At 38.2% G+C, this 17451-nt stretch overlaps 1 protein-coding gene across 9 annotated transcripts in view; it reads right to left on the bottom strand.

Moving 5' to 3' along the window:
- FMN1 (formin 1) overlaps nucleotides 1-17451 on the bottom strand; it is a 385713-nt gene that overhangs the window by 142697 nt on the left and 225565 nt on the right. For all 9 annotated transcript variants that reach the window (XM_070239334.1, XM_070239339.1, XM_023620627.2 and 6 more), the window contains one exon: nucleotides 8939-9026. In XM_070239334.1, the coding sequence (XP_070095435.1) occupies nucleotides 8939-9026 (88 nt within the window). The remainder of the gene's footprint in view (nucleotides 1-8938; nucleotides 9027-17451) is intronic.

Here is a 17451-nt window from a genome sequence, read left to right on the forward strand (position 1 = left end):
TTTGAAGGGCTTCTAATTAGTAAAAAAAACAAGAAGTTACTTAAGGGAGCTGTTCTTTTTGACTGAAGGAGCACCTTTGGGCAAGAAACACATGGGGGATTGAGGTAAGAAAAGCACACTACTTGGTCTGTTGGTTAGCCAAAGTAAATCTGGTCATCCAAGGTGGGGAAGATGTCACAGACAGATAGGGTTGTGTTGGCTTACCAGGCTTTGGCTGATGTTGGTTTAAAAATAACCTCTAGGAAGCCCGTTTTAGGCTTCTTAGGTAGCTGACACGATATCTTGGACAAAGTGGTGTTTAAGAATCGTTTGCAAATGGACTAGATTCTCAGCCCAAGAAAGCAAAGATTAATAGGATTATTTGACTCCATTAATAGAAATTATTTTGTTAACAATGTAAACTTTCCAACAGCCAACATAAAACTGAGCTGTTTTGCCCAAATTGCTGATATTTTTAGGGCTTTATAAATACTCAATTTGTAAGGAAAGGAGAATGAATGGAGAAAGGAACATAGAAGGCCTTGGATTTTTACAACTCTCAGGTAACCTACCCCTAAAAACTCCCACAGACCAACTCCCCTGATCTCTACAGGAAAAGGCAAGGATGTGGGGACAGGGGAGAGGGCAGTGATAGAATCTGAGAGCTGGGGAAAGGCAGAGTACGGACATCTCCCCCAGCCTCACCTCCCAACAACGAGGTCGGCACTGAGAGTGAAGCCTAAGTTCATGATAAAACTGAGCAAGAGGTGAAAACAATGAGGCCAACAGAGAGAAGTGGAGGATGGGAGGACCACTCTGAGGCCAGGGTAAGAGCTTCCCAGAACCTGCACCACTGAGAGCTCTGTAACCGAGTCTCTTCACCGCGGTCATAGCTCTCCTATAACCCTCCTGCAATACAGCTCACTTTTTCCCTACTGGCCACTATGTTCCACCTCCAATCGGCACTGGGAACACCTTTATAGACACTGGTACATGCAAAGCCCCACTCCAGTACATATCCAGACAAAATGCTAAGGGTACCAATTATTATTATTATTATTTTTTTAAAGATTGGCACCTGAGCTCACATCTACAGGGCACCAGTTATTAAGCAGCTTAAAGAAATCTCTGTCCATTACTTCAGAAGGTGGGGACAGGAGGCAGACCTTACTGGGGTTTAATACTTCATAAATTAACAGCTAGCATTTATTGGGAGCTTCCTGTGTGCCAGGCATTGTTCTAAGTGTTTTAGATTTAATTGTATGAAGTGGGAGCTACTGCGGTCCCTGTGTATATAGACACCTTGGTCTCTAAATGGCATCACATGCTTTTTACATTAATCAGCAATTTCGCAGTGGGAACCATATACAGCCCATGCTCGAAAAATTTCATTTGTGTAATAACATCCATAACTTCACTACTATTTAAGTATCCCTAATACTTCATTCTGATACACTATTTCAATCTTTATGTGCAGTTATTCACAATAATCAGTATTGCAGTTGAAGTCATAGCAAAAGATTTTCCAGAAAAAAGAAACCTGAAACTTGAAAAGGCATTAACTTAAAAGAAAATATATAAAGGAAATCAAATCTACAGTAACGTAAAGTCTAATTTCCTTGCAAAGATATTAATAATTTTACACTGCATACCAGAACTGACTAAAAAGGGAATTAAAGACACGAAGAATGAACAAACACAAAAGTTGCCTCCAGAAGCAGAAAGAATAAGAACAGCCAAGGGAATATATTTTACAATCCCCATCTACATTGCCAAATGCCTGCTAGTGTGTCATGCTAGTTGGTACAGACCTTAATTTGGGCTTTGATGGAAACTGGAGGCAAGGATAAATGACACAGTAAACAGGAGCTGGCTGGGAGGTGGGAGAAATGACAATCCCAAAAGGGACACACATCTAATCTATCCCAAAAGTTCAAAATCACTCAGGCTTACAAAGCAAAAATCCCAATTCTCGATTAAGTCCAAGCATGTACTATTTATGCCTGAAGGTGCCCAAGGTGCCATTTTATAGGTGCAATTAAAATTGTCCATGGTTCAAACCTCAAAGAAGGGCACAGGCATAGAATTCACAAAACTTCCCCTCCTTCATCCCCTCTATTCTCTGTAGGGCAGTGGAATGAGAAACAATTTGGGTTAAGCTACTTCTGTTCTTCCATTAGTTCTGGTTCTTTTAAGCCAAAATTACATTCCAGGCAGATTGGATGGTCTCAGCTAGTTGCCTGAAGGTAAGGTACAAAGAAATGCCACCCTCTCCTTCTTGGACTCAGCTCTGTGAGTGAAGGAATGTAGAGCGGTTTAGAAAGAGGAGGGTGGGACCCCTGTAGCTCAGGTGTTCTACACTCAGTGGGAGGAGAGAAGGGTGGGAAAAGAAAGGGAAGTATTGGAGCTACTGTTTATAGTCATCTAAAGATTTTTTTAAGAAATTGAGCTTCACCAATATTAAATAAGTTGATTGCCCCTGGCACCTTCCCTCCGTATGTCTGCAGGTCATGATCACATACCATTTTTGGTGGGTCAACTCCTTCACGTGTGATATCCTCAGCTGTTCTTTTACTTCCAACATATTACGATTTTGGGGGACCCAATTAAATGAAGTTCTCTGATTCTGAAATCTGGTTTTAACTAAACTAAACTTGGCAGAATAAACAAGTTGGTTTCAAAAGATTCCTGCAGAGAAACCCCAGACTAAAAATAATCCATCAACAATAAGAAAATGGCAGAGTAGACACTGATTGCTAGTATAAGTTCTTTATCAGTCATGAGACGAGTTAAAAGAAAGCACAAGTTAGATTGGCTCAGACATTGACCTCCATAAATTATAATAGAATTTACCAAAAGACTGTTTGAAATGTGGGTTTAGATCCATGATTGTTAGCAGTGAGCCTCACTCTGTTTATATATTGAGCCTTGAAATATTAGCTAAAGAGAAGCCAAAGCCATCAAAATTAGCAAGACATTTAAAAATATTATTAATCGCATCTGAATTCATATTTTTGCATATGTTTTATAATGTAAATATTAGTCTGTCACACATCTACATAATACACGTTTTCGAAAACATACCTTGAAAAGCATACTCTAAAACTTTTTACTGCATAACAAAAATTTTGGAGACCAACTGCCTTTGAGTATAGGATCTTCTAGGCTAGAATTAGAATGTTCCTCCAGAAAGCCCTGGACAGTTCATTGTGAATTTCAGATGCCTGGTGAAATTCATTATGTTTTAGATAACTAGCATAAACCATGACAGAGATTTCTAGAAATTACTGGTAAAAGCAGCAAAGTCCACTGGGCATCCTCAGATCTAGGTTTTAGACTCTGGGCATATAACTAACGGGCATCCTTTTACATTTTGATTTGAGATTCCTAAACAGAAGGATGGTCTTTGAAACAACTGAACTCCCAAACTGAGATTCTGGACTAGTAGGAACTAAACTGAAAAATGTTTTATTTTGATGTTAGATTAAATATTATAAATATGAATTCTGAGTGTACGGGAAGTTCCAAATGAATGCCAGGAGGTTTCTGGCACCCAGTCTGTTGCAACGCATATGGAGGTTTATATCAAGAATAGTCAACAGCAATTTTCCATCTCCCCTGGGAAAGAATAAGAGGAAATCACTAACGTGGAATGAAAACACTAATTTGCAATCATGGAGGCAGTCACCGTGTCCAAGGATGCCAAAATGCTTTTAATATGAGTCATCCAATTTAGCAGATGGAAAGCCAGCAAGAAGTAGATGACTTATTCAGAATCTCTCCTGGACCAAATACAAATGCTGTGGGTATTATGGTCAGTCTCCTGAAACCATTCTTCCTCCACAACCAAGGTCTTGCCTTTAATCATGAGGTGCTTTAAAATTCAATCAGTAAATGGATTTGGCTTTCTCCTACAAGATTTCCATCGTCATCTTGGGTAGAGAGAAACAGATAAAGATGTTACCTTTTGGGGGATGTTCTCTCTCTAACCTAACCCTACCTACTTGGAATCAGGCTAGAATTTGCAGATGCTCATTGAACACTTTAGCTTAAATGTCTCCAGTCATCTCAGACTCAAATCATCTGAAGCAGACTTGAGTTTTCTGCTTCTACCCATGCTTTTCCTCCTGTATCTCCAGTTTATGCTTTTGGCACCATTATACACATTCTTGTTGAAGTCAGAAACCCAAGGCACCTCTAAGACTTCTCCATCACTGCTTGCACCTGATGTGGCTAACTGCAGCAATTCTCTCTCCAAAAATCCCTTGTATATAGTCTCCTCACCCACATTCCTACAGACACAGCCTTAGTTCTGGCCTTCGTCATTTATTATCTCAAGTCACAGTCCCTTTCTCACAGATTAATCTGCCTTCAATATTATTTTCGTTTATTCATTCAACAGACACTTGATGATCATCACCCAGATGCCAGGCACCGGACAAGGTGCTAGGGACACATCAGTGAGCAATCTCCCTCTTGGAATCTATATTCTGGTGGTAGATATAAATGAAAACATAAATAGATAATATTAAGCACAACGTAAAATGTACGAGAACTAACTTAGGGTGACTTAAATTAGCAAAGGGGAATCTGAGACGGCTTCTTTGAAGTGGCATTTAACCTGAAACCTAGCAAAGAAAAGGAACTAGCTATAAAGAGTGGGATGGCAAAGCATTTCAAACAGAGGGAATGTGCAGTGCTGTTCATCTAAAATGCATTGTGCCTTCAAAGACACAGAAGGAGGAAAGCAGTTGGCCTTGTTAAGGAAGCAAAGAGGACCACTGTTGTTAGAGGGCAGTGAGAGGGGGAGCAAGCACAGCCAAGTGAAGCAGGAGATCCAGGCTGCGGCTGGAGCGCATGAGGCCTTGGGGCCAGTCTTCCACATGAGAGAGATTTCTGCACTCAAAATCAGATCCCAGCACGTCCCCTCTTTAATTTCATCTCCCCGTTACTGACAGGATAACATCCCAATTTCATGTGATGATATTCAGGGCTGTTCCTGGTCTGGATGCTGCTTGCCTTTCTAGCCCTCTGCCCTTAAACAAGCCACATTCACATTTAATCTGTATGCTCGAGCTGTGCCTCCTTTTCACGTGCCTTCCTTCCTCAATTGGAAAAGCTCCTCTGTGGGATGACCACCTTTGATCCTCTAAGACTCATTCTAAGTTTTACAGGACGAGTCAAGATATTGCTCTCTCTTATTTCATAGGCAACTCTGTTGTAATCTTGGGCTGCTCTGTACATCTCTCTCATTGTCCTGTGACCTCTAGAGAATGTTACAGTTTAGATCGTACGTGTTGTAGTAGTCATGATGCCTGACACAGAGCTGGCATTCAATAACTGTTTATTGAGGCAGAGAGGGAGGGAGGGAAGAAATGGAAGGAAGGAAGGAAGGAGGAAAGGAAGTTTTGCCCAAATGCACTGGAATGGAATACACGACATTCTGATTCCATCTAGTCTAAGGTTTAGTCTGTTTTTTTTTAAAATCAAATTAAATTTAAAAACCACTTATTGAATGACTTTTATATATGATACACTAGCCCAATTAGCTGTAAACAATGCTTAATTCTCAGAGAAATTCTTAGCAAAGAAATGCAACATGATACAGAGGAACAAACATAGGCTCTGCTACTTGTCATCTGTAAGACCTTGAGGTACAGAGACCCCAAGTCCCACTTTTTTTTTTTTGTGAGGAAGATTGGCCCTGAGTTAACATCTGTTGCCAACCTTACTCTTTCTTTTGCTTGAGGAAGACTGTCACTGAGCTAACATCTACGCCAATCTTCCTCTATTTTATGTGGGATGCCGCCACAGCATAGGTTGATGAGTGGTGCTTGGTCTGTACTTGGGATCCAAACCTGCGGACCCTGGGCTACTGAAATGGAGCATGTGAACTTAACCACTACAACCCTGGGCTGGCCCTGCCAGTCCCTCAATATATATTACAGGCAATGTTCTAGTGGACAGCAGAGAAGTGCCCACCTTACAAATGAAGGAAGCTTCTTTTTCAGAGTCGAACCAGTAAAAACTGGATTATCCACCTGTGGGAGGCAATTGTACACTGAAATATCTAAAACTATCATCAAGGTGACCAAGCTGTAATCTTAGAAGGGGAAAAACAACATAAGCAAATATATAACGCTAAGTAGAGTCAAGCGATATGGAGGTAATGATGCACAGGTATGATAAATATTTTCATCATGATGAAGGAAAATTCTCTTCTCTAACTGAATACACTAGTTTTCTGATTTATACATCAGTTCCTCATGAGTTTGTTAAGTGTTAGTTAGTGCATCTGTCTTTGTGCACTGACAGAGATGAATATATAACCAGAAGGCTGAAGAATGGTCTCTGAACTGTGGTCATTTCACTAGGGTTGACGTGCTGTGCGACTGTGCTGGTGCCAGTTGGCCTGCCCTAACCAGATCTCACCGCAGCCCCCTTCAGATTAAAACAAACGTTTTAGGCCAGTGTCAGCACAGGGAGTCCTTTCATGAGGATGACAACACAAGGCCAAGTGCATTCCATTCACGACCAGACACGGACTCAGAATGAAATGTAACTGACACAGCCCGGGCTCCTAAGTGACCTTCAGATGCCAGTGTCAGTCAAATGATTCCAAAGAAAAGTTAAGCTCGGGTTATACTGCCATATTCATCTGGAATGCATTACTAAACAAAGACATGGACTGGAGATTATTTTTCTTTAGAACTTAGGAGCCAACTCTGTGGTAGGTGACAGAGGTGCTCGAAGCAGGAGAAAGAACTAAAAATGGTGCCCACAAGTCCTAGAAGTCTGTGATGCCACAATCAACATTTCCAATGATAAAATGCAAGTTCACTTCTGCTTCATGGAAGCATGTTCTTGTCTCAAGTAGAATACTGGAAAATGTCTAGGTGACCTAATCTTTTATTCTGGGTGAACTGATCCAATGAGGCTGGACTGCCATAGCAAGAAGGTTTATTGCCCTGAGTTGGCAACTGGAATGTTACATGGCTGGAATGACTCTTATCCATATGGCAACCTGATATACTACAGCAAGACATGCCTAAAAGGAACTGAATAAAAGCTAATCTCTTGTTGCCATTGTGAAGACCCACATCCTTAGTGCTACACATCATGGTGATGAAACCAAGCATACTTAGTTTTCACCAGGCTTATAAAGAGTATTGTTGTTTAGTACGAGATTCTGCCACTAGACCTGAAGGATTCCTCTTTAATTTCAATGACTGCATCCAAAAAGTCTCCTTGACAAAAGACTATAAACTTCCCTGCCAATATTTTTTTCTTTGACTTTTTCATTTTTCCTTTGCCCTAACATCACAGTTTCCTGGGTTGAATTGACCAGAAACTCAATTTTCCTAGAAGATCTAACATCTAAAGTCACTGGAGAATCCCTTTCTAATTTTGATGGTGGACCTTTTCAGCCACCCTCTGACCCCAGTTCAAATCAGCTACTGCAACATCTTCTGAGGTTTCATATTCACACTTACACATTTAGTTCTATTAAGCTTAAATATTAACAATGGATAACTTACTTGAATATTTGGTGACTATCATCTAATTCAAGATATTTTTAGTTTTATGTGGAATGTTTAATGTTTGCAGTAAAGGAAAATTTTAAGACCTTAACAAAGCTCTTTTGAGAGGAAAAGTAGCATGTACAAGTATTTTTTGTGTCTTTCAGTTCAGGACCTATGGGAGGCTTCTGTTGTGTACCAGAGTCAAATAACTGAGACAACACAGACTGAAGCCTGAAGGGCGGTGTGGTTCGAGGGTGTCTCCACTGTTAGACCCACGTTAACTTCTACTGACACCATCTACCAGAGATCGTATGACCCCTCAGAAAACGTTATCAGTGACATGTCAACAAAAAGATTTACATTTAACTGATTACTGAGAAAGGGGAGTATTGCTTTCATGCAAGACACAGATTTCAAAAAGATAAGATGGTTTTTAGTCTAACTTTTCTAAGAAAAAAAATATATAAGCAAAATTTCCTCTCTTTAAATGTCTTATTTCAAATTGAGCCAAAGATAACCAAGTTGAAATAACATCATTTGAAAAGATGAAGGGATTAAGAAACAATGACATAACCAAGTTGATGAAGAAGGGAAGTGTTTCTCCATAGAAGTAGTCTAGTTAATGAAGAAGAAATGATGGAATTAGTAGACCATTATTTCGCAAACTTCTAATGAAATAATGACTCTAGGCAAAGATTATTAGTGTTCACCAACATCATAAAGAGACAACCAGATATTACATACTTCTTGACAGAATATACAATAGCCTCTATGAAGTATTCTTTCCGCACTCAGATTAAGTCTCTAGATCAAAGTAGCAGTTTACAGGACCCACAGGGTATAGAAGAACACGATAAATAAAAGCTTGGCAATGCAGTAAGCAAAATCTAAAATGTGGGAAACTCCACAGGACAAGTGACCTGGTTTCTTCAAAAAATTAATTACAAAGGAAAGAGAAAAAAAGATGAAGGGTAGAAACTTCTAGATTCAAAGAAACCTGAAAGACACATCAAAGGTAATGCATGAAATTTGTTTGGATCTTCACTCAAACTGTAAATGAATGAATTAGTGAGTATATGAACAATTAGTGAAATTAGAACCACCTATTTGATGACATTGAGAAGTTATTGCAAATGTTTTTAAATGAATTATAATGGCACTGGGGTTATGCTTGAAAAAGTATTCCTATCTTTTAGCATTATACTAACATTTTTAATATATGAATTATACAATGTCTTACATTTGCTTCATAATAATCTAGTTGGTGGAGGGAGGGTGCTTCAGATGAAAGAAAAGTGAGTTGATGGCTTTGTAGCTGGCTGTGGGGCACATGGGATTCACTATGGCATTCTAAGTTTCTGTATGTTTGAAATGTTTCACAATAAAATACTCAAAAATTTAAAAGTTGGAATAAAAAAGCTATGGAGAAGACTTACCCTGCTGGATATCCTTCATTTCTAAATGCAAACTCGATATCAAGATTCCCACAGTTTGAGATCGTTTTCCATCCAATAACTTGATGATCTGGAATTTAAAAATAAAATTAATGCAAACTCAAACAACCATGCAATCTTTCAGAGGCAAACCAAAAACATCAAGATTTTCAGATACTTTGATTGAGGAAGTGAACGGATGCTACAGTCACTCTATTTTAACAATACTTTAATTTAAAAGCAACTTATCCACAACTATAGATATTTTATAAAGGAAAAACACCACCCTAAATTCCACCAGTCTAATATAAGCCCTAAAATCTTTATAACAGTTCACTCTGATGTTTTATTCAAACATGTCTTAACTTGCAATTGCAACATATGTGCACTTTTATATTTAACCTTTCCACTGGTCATTGGCATATTTCCATGTTGCTACTTCTTAACTCACTGCATAACCTCCAATCTTCTTGGCTGCATCATCTGCTGAGCGGTTTAGGGGAAAGATCTTTGTGATCTCCACTCAGCTGTTTACCGGTCAGCCTTGGAAAAATGACTTAACCTCTGGGAATTCAACTATTTCCTCATGAAGTAAGGCTGACTGTACTTAGTTTGTACATTTATCCTAAAAGTTAAATGACGTAATCTGTGTAAAGCACCTAACATAATTCTTGACATAGAGTATTTAAATAGAACTTCCCTGTTTTAGAGAGTTAGGGTGCTTCGTATTTGTATTGTTATTAATATAAATAATAGAATAATTGTACATAAAGCTTTAATTCTAAATTGTTTACAATTGTTCTTTTATAATCACATATACGTATATCAACGTGTTTCCAATCTTTTTAGAAACTCCAAATACCTCATTGCCAATTATTTCAATCTTTATGAATATTCCATGGAGAGCTTTCCATAGTTTTGTGTTTCCCCAAACCCAGTAAGCCAAATCAGTTCCTAATAACATATCACACAGTGGCCACTAAGGAAAAATAATCTTTTTCTCTCATGTGTCATGGCTACAAAAATCATTGGAAATAGACACAAAACCACCAATCTTATGTTTTTTAATGTACTTTCCCAGGTAAAATACAAACCAAGCAGCTATGCTTCCCCTCCCACTTAGATATTTTTAAACTCATCAAAATATAGATTTAAACTCATCAAAATATAGAAGACCAGATTTAATAGTAACAAATATCTACACTTATTAAACTAGCTGAGATTCTTGCTGCTTGAACAATAAGGAATAACATGAGTTTGTTCCAACCAAGACTAACTATCCAAACTATCTAATTACTTATCTATTGATCGATGTTGAATCAATTATTCCCTGCCCATTATCTTTCCTCTCCCTGCTCAGAATGGCTTTTTTAAAAAAAAAAATAACTATTAGACCTAAAATACAGTAAATACTAAGCTTTCATCAAGATAAAAGAAAAATCTGATTTTCCAGTCTAATGTGTTTAATATTTTCAACATTACCTTGGAGAAAGATTCTTGGGAGGTATAGAATTTCAGGAGTTTTAAAAAGAAATAAAGAAGGTACTTAGTATTTTTATTTTTTTATATGAACGCAAAAGCAGAGGAGGAAGAGAGATCTTTTTTAAAAAGGCAGTTACCAGTTTTTTCTTAGGGAACACACATTTAAAGTGAAATGATTTTTAAAAGCCCAATACAAAATTAAGAAAACCCATGTAAGTTTTATGTAAATATTCAGCCATGCATTCATTTATTTAACAGCTATCTGCTGTGCATCTGCTTTGTGCCTGGCACTGCTCTGGACGCTGAGGATGCAGAGGAGAGCGAGATAAACCAAGTCCTTGTCTCATGAAGTTTGTACAGCTTAGTGATTTAAAAAAACCCCTTTGGTAAAATAGCTGAAAACAACCAACAAGGCAAATCGAACCATCACCTGAACTAACCTGCAGAGCAAATTCAAAAGAAGAAAGGCTTTGGGAAATGACTAGACTTATTCTTAAATGTCCAGGATAGTGACTGATAGAACCTTGAAACAATCTGCTACAACCTTGGCCGTGGCATGTAAGTTGAAGTCAAGGAGACAGGCACAGGAATCACATTTATGATGAGACCACAACTGGGTAGCAAAAATTTATTCAAACAAACATTCACCAAGTTATCCAGTTAGGATTTTGAAAACCACAGGTAACACATTCTACCTACAGGAAAGACAAGGTTCGAACGAGCGACCACAGAGAACTGAGAGAAAGAGGGATTGAGACTGTCTGTCATTGCGTAAAATAAGCAAACCCACTCCCTCTTCATTGTTCAACCAGGCTGAACTGTGGAAAGGATGTTGCCATCAGCCTTACAATTTTGTTCCTGCAAAGGATGTCCGCCACCCTTGCAATTTTGTCTAATGACTTGCCATGGCAGCTATTTGGAAAGAGTGTTTGTTACTGTTAGCTGGACTAAGACCTTACTTGTGAAATACTGGCTTTTTCAAAACTAGCTAAAATGGTAGGAATGCAATGAACAATGAATGGATATATGTCCTAAGTCCTCTTAGTTTTTTTTTTTTTTCATGTATTGGAAGGCTTTTTTTTTTTTTTTTTTTTTTACTATAGTAAAAGAATAAACTGAACATAACATGAAATCTACCCTCTTAACAAATTTTTAAATGTACAGTATTGTTAACTAGATGCACAGTGTTGTACAACAAATCTCCAGAACTTTTTCATCCTACATGATGGAAACTTTATACCCATTGAAGAGCTACTCCCCATTTCCTTCTCCCCTGGCCTCTGGCAACCTTTTGCTTTTATGAGTTTGACTACTTCAGATACCTCATATATGTGGAATCGTGCAGGAGTTGTCCTTCTGTGATTGGCTGATTTCACTTAGCAGGTTCATCCATGTTGTAACATGTGACAGCATGTCCTTCTTAAGGCTGAATAACATTCCATTGTGTGTATGTGCATGTGTGTCTCTCTAACACTGTCTTTATCCACTCATCCATTATTGAATATTTAGGTTACTTTCACTTCTTGGATATTGAGTATAATGCTGAATTGAACTTGAGAGTGCAAATATTTCTTTGAGATCCTGTTTTCAATACTTGTGGATAAATACCCAGAAGGGGGGTTGCTGGATCATGTAGTTCTATTTTTAATTTTTTGAGGAACCTCCATACTGCTTTTCATAGTGGCTGCACCATTTTACATTTCCATTAACAATGCACAACGGTTCCCATTTCTCCACACCTTCACCAACGCTTGCTCGGTTTTTTGTTGTCATCGTTGTTGGTTTGATAACGGTCATCTTAACAGGCATGAGGGGATACCTCATTGTGGCTTTGATTTGCATTTCCCTGATGATTAATGATGTTGAGCATCATTTCATCTACGTGTTGGCCATTTATTTGTATGTCTTCTTTGGAGAAATAATCTATTCATCAAGTCCTTTGGCCATTTTTCATCAGGTTTTTATTTTATTGAGTTGTAAGAGCTTCTTATATATTTTGGGATATTAACCTCTTATCAGATACGTGGTTTGCAAATATTTTCTCTCATTCCATAGGTTGCCTTTTCACTCTGTTGGTTGTTTCCTTTGCTTTTCAAAAGCCTTTTTTTTTGATGTAGTCCCACTTATCTATTTTTGCTTTTGTTGCCTGTACTTTGGTGTCATAACCAGGAAATAACTGCCAAGACCAATGTTATAAAGCTCTCCCTGCCATCTTTCCTTCTGGGATTTTATAGTTTCAGATCTTATGTTTAAGTCTTTAACCCATTTTGAGTTGATTTTTGTTTTTGCTGTAAGATAAAGGCCCAATTTCATTCTTTTGCTTATGGATATCCAGTTTTCCCAACATCATTTGTTGAATAGACTAGTCTTGGCACCCTTGTTGAAGATTGTTTGACCACATATGCATGGGTTTATTTCTGGGCTCTCTATTCTGTTCCACTGGTCCATATGTCTGTCTTTATACCAGTACCATACTGTTTTGAAGACTATAACTTATAATATGTTTTGAAGTTAGGAAGTGAAGGACAGTATTAAACAAATTACAAGCAAAAATTTACAAGTAAAGAGAGGGTAAAAAAAAAAACGAAGTGAAAAATGAATATATATTTTTAAATATCCTCAAGTCCAACAGGCAAAACGGCTGAAAAGAAATACACGGAAGAAAACAACACATTGGACTAATAAACAGACCACGTGAGAGTTTAGTCGGCTAAAAAGTCTGGTCTAAGACTTCAGTATATATTCAGATCTTTCCAAAATTGATTAGAGATTGGGCCAAGCAGCGTGCGAAGAGAAGGTGTCAGGGGCAGAGAGGAGGAGGAAAAAGGAAACTTGAAGACTGAAAGGGAGAAAAAGGAAGAGAGGTGCTCTGTGGGGTCCCAGGGCATACTTTATGATTCCGCCCAAGTCTTGGCCAACCTGGTCACGGGAGCGCAGACCGCAACAAGCAAGCGTGCCTTCGCTGAACACACATTTGTCAAATAACTCCCATCTCCCAGGTATTGAGCTCAAGATTGGAGATGTTTAAAGTTCTGCCTTTGGAGAGTTGACAAGTTCACAGAAATATTTGTTCTGTATATTTTTTTCTATTTTCTTTTTGTGAATTTATGATGTTTAATTACAAAAGCAATAAATGCTTATTGTAATAAGAAAATTTATACTATACGAAATGCAAAAAAAGGAAAACGTGAAATACTCTCATCCCCCAATTCTACTGCCCAGTTATCATCACAAGAAATGGAGGTTTGTTTCTTCCCAGACCAAAACACATGTGCATGCCCACATGTGTGTGGGGTTTTATGTTTATAAAAATGGCAAACAGTACATTTTTCTTTGCAACTTTTTTCCCCATTCTGTATCATTTTTTTTTCTTTCACAAATAGCTTGTTATCTTCCATGTCAGTATAGGCAGACCCGCTTCTAAATATGATGCACAATTTAAGTATTCCTCTATAGATGGACATTTAGGAATTTTCCAAATTTTGTCAATTGTGCACAATGTTGCAATGAACAACCATGCAGATACATCCTTATATTTCTATAGGAAAGATTCATAGATGTTGTTCAAACAATATGTCCATTTTAAATTTTGATAAATATTGCCAAATTGTTTCTAATAGGTGCTATCAATTTACATTCCTGCCATGTATTCGAGAGTGACTTATCTTGTCCCCTCATCCACTCTCAGTATCATCAATTTATAAAATTTTGGCCAATATCATAGGTAAAAGTTTTTTCACTATTCTGCATTTTTAACGAACTAATAGTAAGGTTACAGATTTGGCTATTGGTCATCTGCTCTCGTGAATTGTCTTCACATCCATTTGCCATGTTTTTCAATTACTAGATTAGGCTGGTACAGTGCAAAGAAATGTAAATAAAGACATAGTGAATAGCAAGAAGAAAGATTTACACAGAGATTGCTGTGGAAAAGGGGCATTTTCTAAAGGAAGAGGAGGGAAGAGAACTCTTATTGCACCCCAACTAAGAGCTAAGTATTGTGCTCCTCTGCTCACGAGCCAATCCAAATGGACAGTTGTGAATTGGGGGCAGTGGGCATCACAATATTGTAAACTTTTATTCCTTTAGTGGCCCCCTGTGGACTTCCAGCGTGATGATAACACTTCACACTCAAGAGTCCTGTAAAGTAAGGAGACTCATCTCATTGCTAGAGCAATGAAGCAAGGGGCACCGAAACAGAACAACACTTCATTCTTCACCTTTCTGACATTTATGACCCAATATCACAACTCCTTACCCAGCTATATACCTATTACGTGAGGTTTTTACTTTCATAGCAGAGCAGCTAGCAAGAAACCACTAAGGAGGGAAAAAGACATGAGCGAACAAAATTGATGCAGAAAATGAACAGGAGAAGAAAGAGGGAGAACAAAGATTTAGAACTTGACAAAAGATTTTTTTTTTTAAAGATGCTCAATTAGTTATCAACCAATAATTATTATATTGTTTTTAAAATAGTTTTTTTAGAATCATGGTGAAGTTTCAAATAACCAGATCCAACGTATGTAGAAGTTTCTATGAACTCAGAATCCCTTGTCTTTCTTTTATTGCACTATATGCATTCTTGGTAAGTTAACTTCTAGACAAAGTGAACTTCAAGCATTCCTCTCTGAAGAGAAAGAACATATGACAAGATTAATTAATTTCGAGTATTTATTCTCCCCAGTGCACTAGCTTCTCTAATATATCCTGGGCTTGAAAGAAATCAAACTCACTCTCCTAGACTTGCTGTATTTGCATTACTGCACAGTGTGGACTGGTGAGCATAATGATTATCTGGAAAATTTTTAGAATCCTGCGTTACCCGAGATTGTCAGATATTTAAGTCTGCCCTTTTTATAGTAGGAACTTGAGCACATCCTTTAAAAATAACTGAAGGATTTTAGATATAAATCTTATATCAAACCTTTTTTTTTTAAAGATTGGCACCTGAGCTAACATCTGTTGCCAATCTTCTTTTCTTTTCCTTCTTCTCCCTGAAGCCCCCCAGCACATGTTGCATATTCCAGTTGTAGATCCTTCTGGTTGTGCTATTTGGGATGCTGCCTCAGCATGGCTTGATGAGTGATGCCATATCTGCTCCCAGGATCCGAACCAGTGAAACCCTGGGCCGCCAAAGCAGAGCACGCGACCTTAACCACTTGGCAACAGGGCCTGCCCCCAAACTATTTTTTAATTCAAAAATTGAATTAATCAGCACAAACCCATTCTTTAAGCGCTCTGGTTGTTGTAATCCTGTGCTATTTTAACAATTTTTTAAAGTTGTCTGGCCCAAGTCGAAGGTACCTAGAAACATAACAATCTAAGTAGAAATACATACAAAACTAAGAACTATAGCCACGAATACAAGGGTTCTTCTCTCTTGCTTTTAGCTTTAACAGGCTGAGCTGTCACGGCCCCTTGGCCAGCTATGGAAAGTGATTGGCATCATAGTCTGATGACTAGTTGTTAAAAGTCAGGAGACCAGCCTTCCATTTCTAGGCCTGCTCTGACTCATCGTCACATCAACGCTGAAATGCAGTCAGTCCAATTCAATAACACTCACAATATGCCAACTCCTGTGTTGGTGTACTGAAGGGGTATTAAGAGTAAAAATAATTAAGTATATACATACACATCCTTGTTCAGTGGAAGTTCAACGACTAGTTTAAAAGGGTAACTCATAGAAAAGCCTAATAGAGGGAGCTATTTACAGGGATCAGTTAACAACAAGAGTTTCTGATTGTTCTTAGGTATATGATCCCTAAAAAACAATGCCAAGACTCACAGAAAATGAGGGTTTTGAAAGAAAGGGTTGTTTTGGGCACATTCTTTCTCTGGGTCAACCGAAAACACTCCCAAAGTGTTACATTCAGTGACTTTTTCCTGAAATGAAAGTCCAGGTCTCACCTTCAGGACACCTCTCCATGAAGGAGAGTTGAGAGGTGATAAGCTCTGCAGGCCATGATCCCCAAATGACACTGGAACTCATGTTCCAGTTTATCTACACAGAAAGGGCTCTTTCCATTCTGCATGGCCACCAGGGTGAAGGTTCTTCCAGGCATTAAGACCAGCCATCAGCAGGGGCTTTCACATCGTAGAAGACCTTGAGGCTAGTCTGCCACATTTGAATGTTGGATATCCGGAGGATTCCTGACTTTCCTAGTCCATAGTTTCATAATGTGAATGTCAAATCAATAGTTTTCCATGTTTATGTGGAGCCAGTAGACAGAATTATGCCTTGAAGCTCCCAATGTGACTTCCTTCCATGTGGGTTTTGGAAAAAAGTGCCCACTCCAGGCTATTCAAGAAAGACATTTCAGGAACCATTTACGAGAGAGTAGGAGTACTTTGCTCATCCAATGCATACTCTGCTTGAAGTGGATTTGGGAATCATTTAACCCATAGCATTGAAGAAACCTTCAAATGTTGCCTAACTTATCCTTCTGCCTTTGGGTTGGCCCAGAAACCCAGATATTGAAGGATGGATCTTACTTTTGAAGCAAGTTTACACTGAAGAAATTATTAAGGTTGCTCTTGAACAACGCACACATATGTATAGTCATTTTCTATCATCAAATAAAACAGTCCTGCCTCAGTTAATTGCAAACACAACCTAAACTTTTCATCCTATTCCTATTCTATGACTATTCCCAATACCCAGTTTTCATTCTTCTTTGTCCTCGTGTACATATTACTTGATTTGTTATAAACCTCAAAATCATTTTCTAGTATTAAATAACTTTTGGCACTGCAGCATTTCGCTTTATGTCTGACTCAAATTCCTCATGCTTCCATGTCAAACTATCTTTTTCTGTCCCCAGACAAGAGAGATAATAGCTAGTTTCACCATCCCCTACACAAAGCTCCTTCATAAACCTCAAGACGATCTTTTTTTTTTTTTAAACAAGAGATGCTTTATATCAAATCCTTAAAAATCAGGTTTTGAGAAACATTAGCAAGCCCTCAGTTTATCTTGGTCCTATCTGGAGTCAGCTGAACTTGGCAGCACATGGCCTTCTCCTAGGTGTAAT

The sequence above is a fragment of the Equus caballus genome, chromosome 1 (genome assembly GCF_041296265.1).
Source record: "Equus caballus isolate H_3958 breed thoroughbred chromosome 1, TB-T2T, whole genome shotgun sequence".
In the NCBI taxonomy this organism is placed as follows: Eukaryota; Metazoa; Chordata; class Mammalia; order Perissodactyla; family Equidae; genus Equus; species Equus caballus.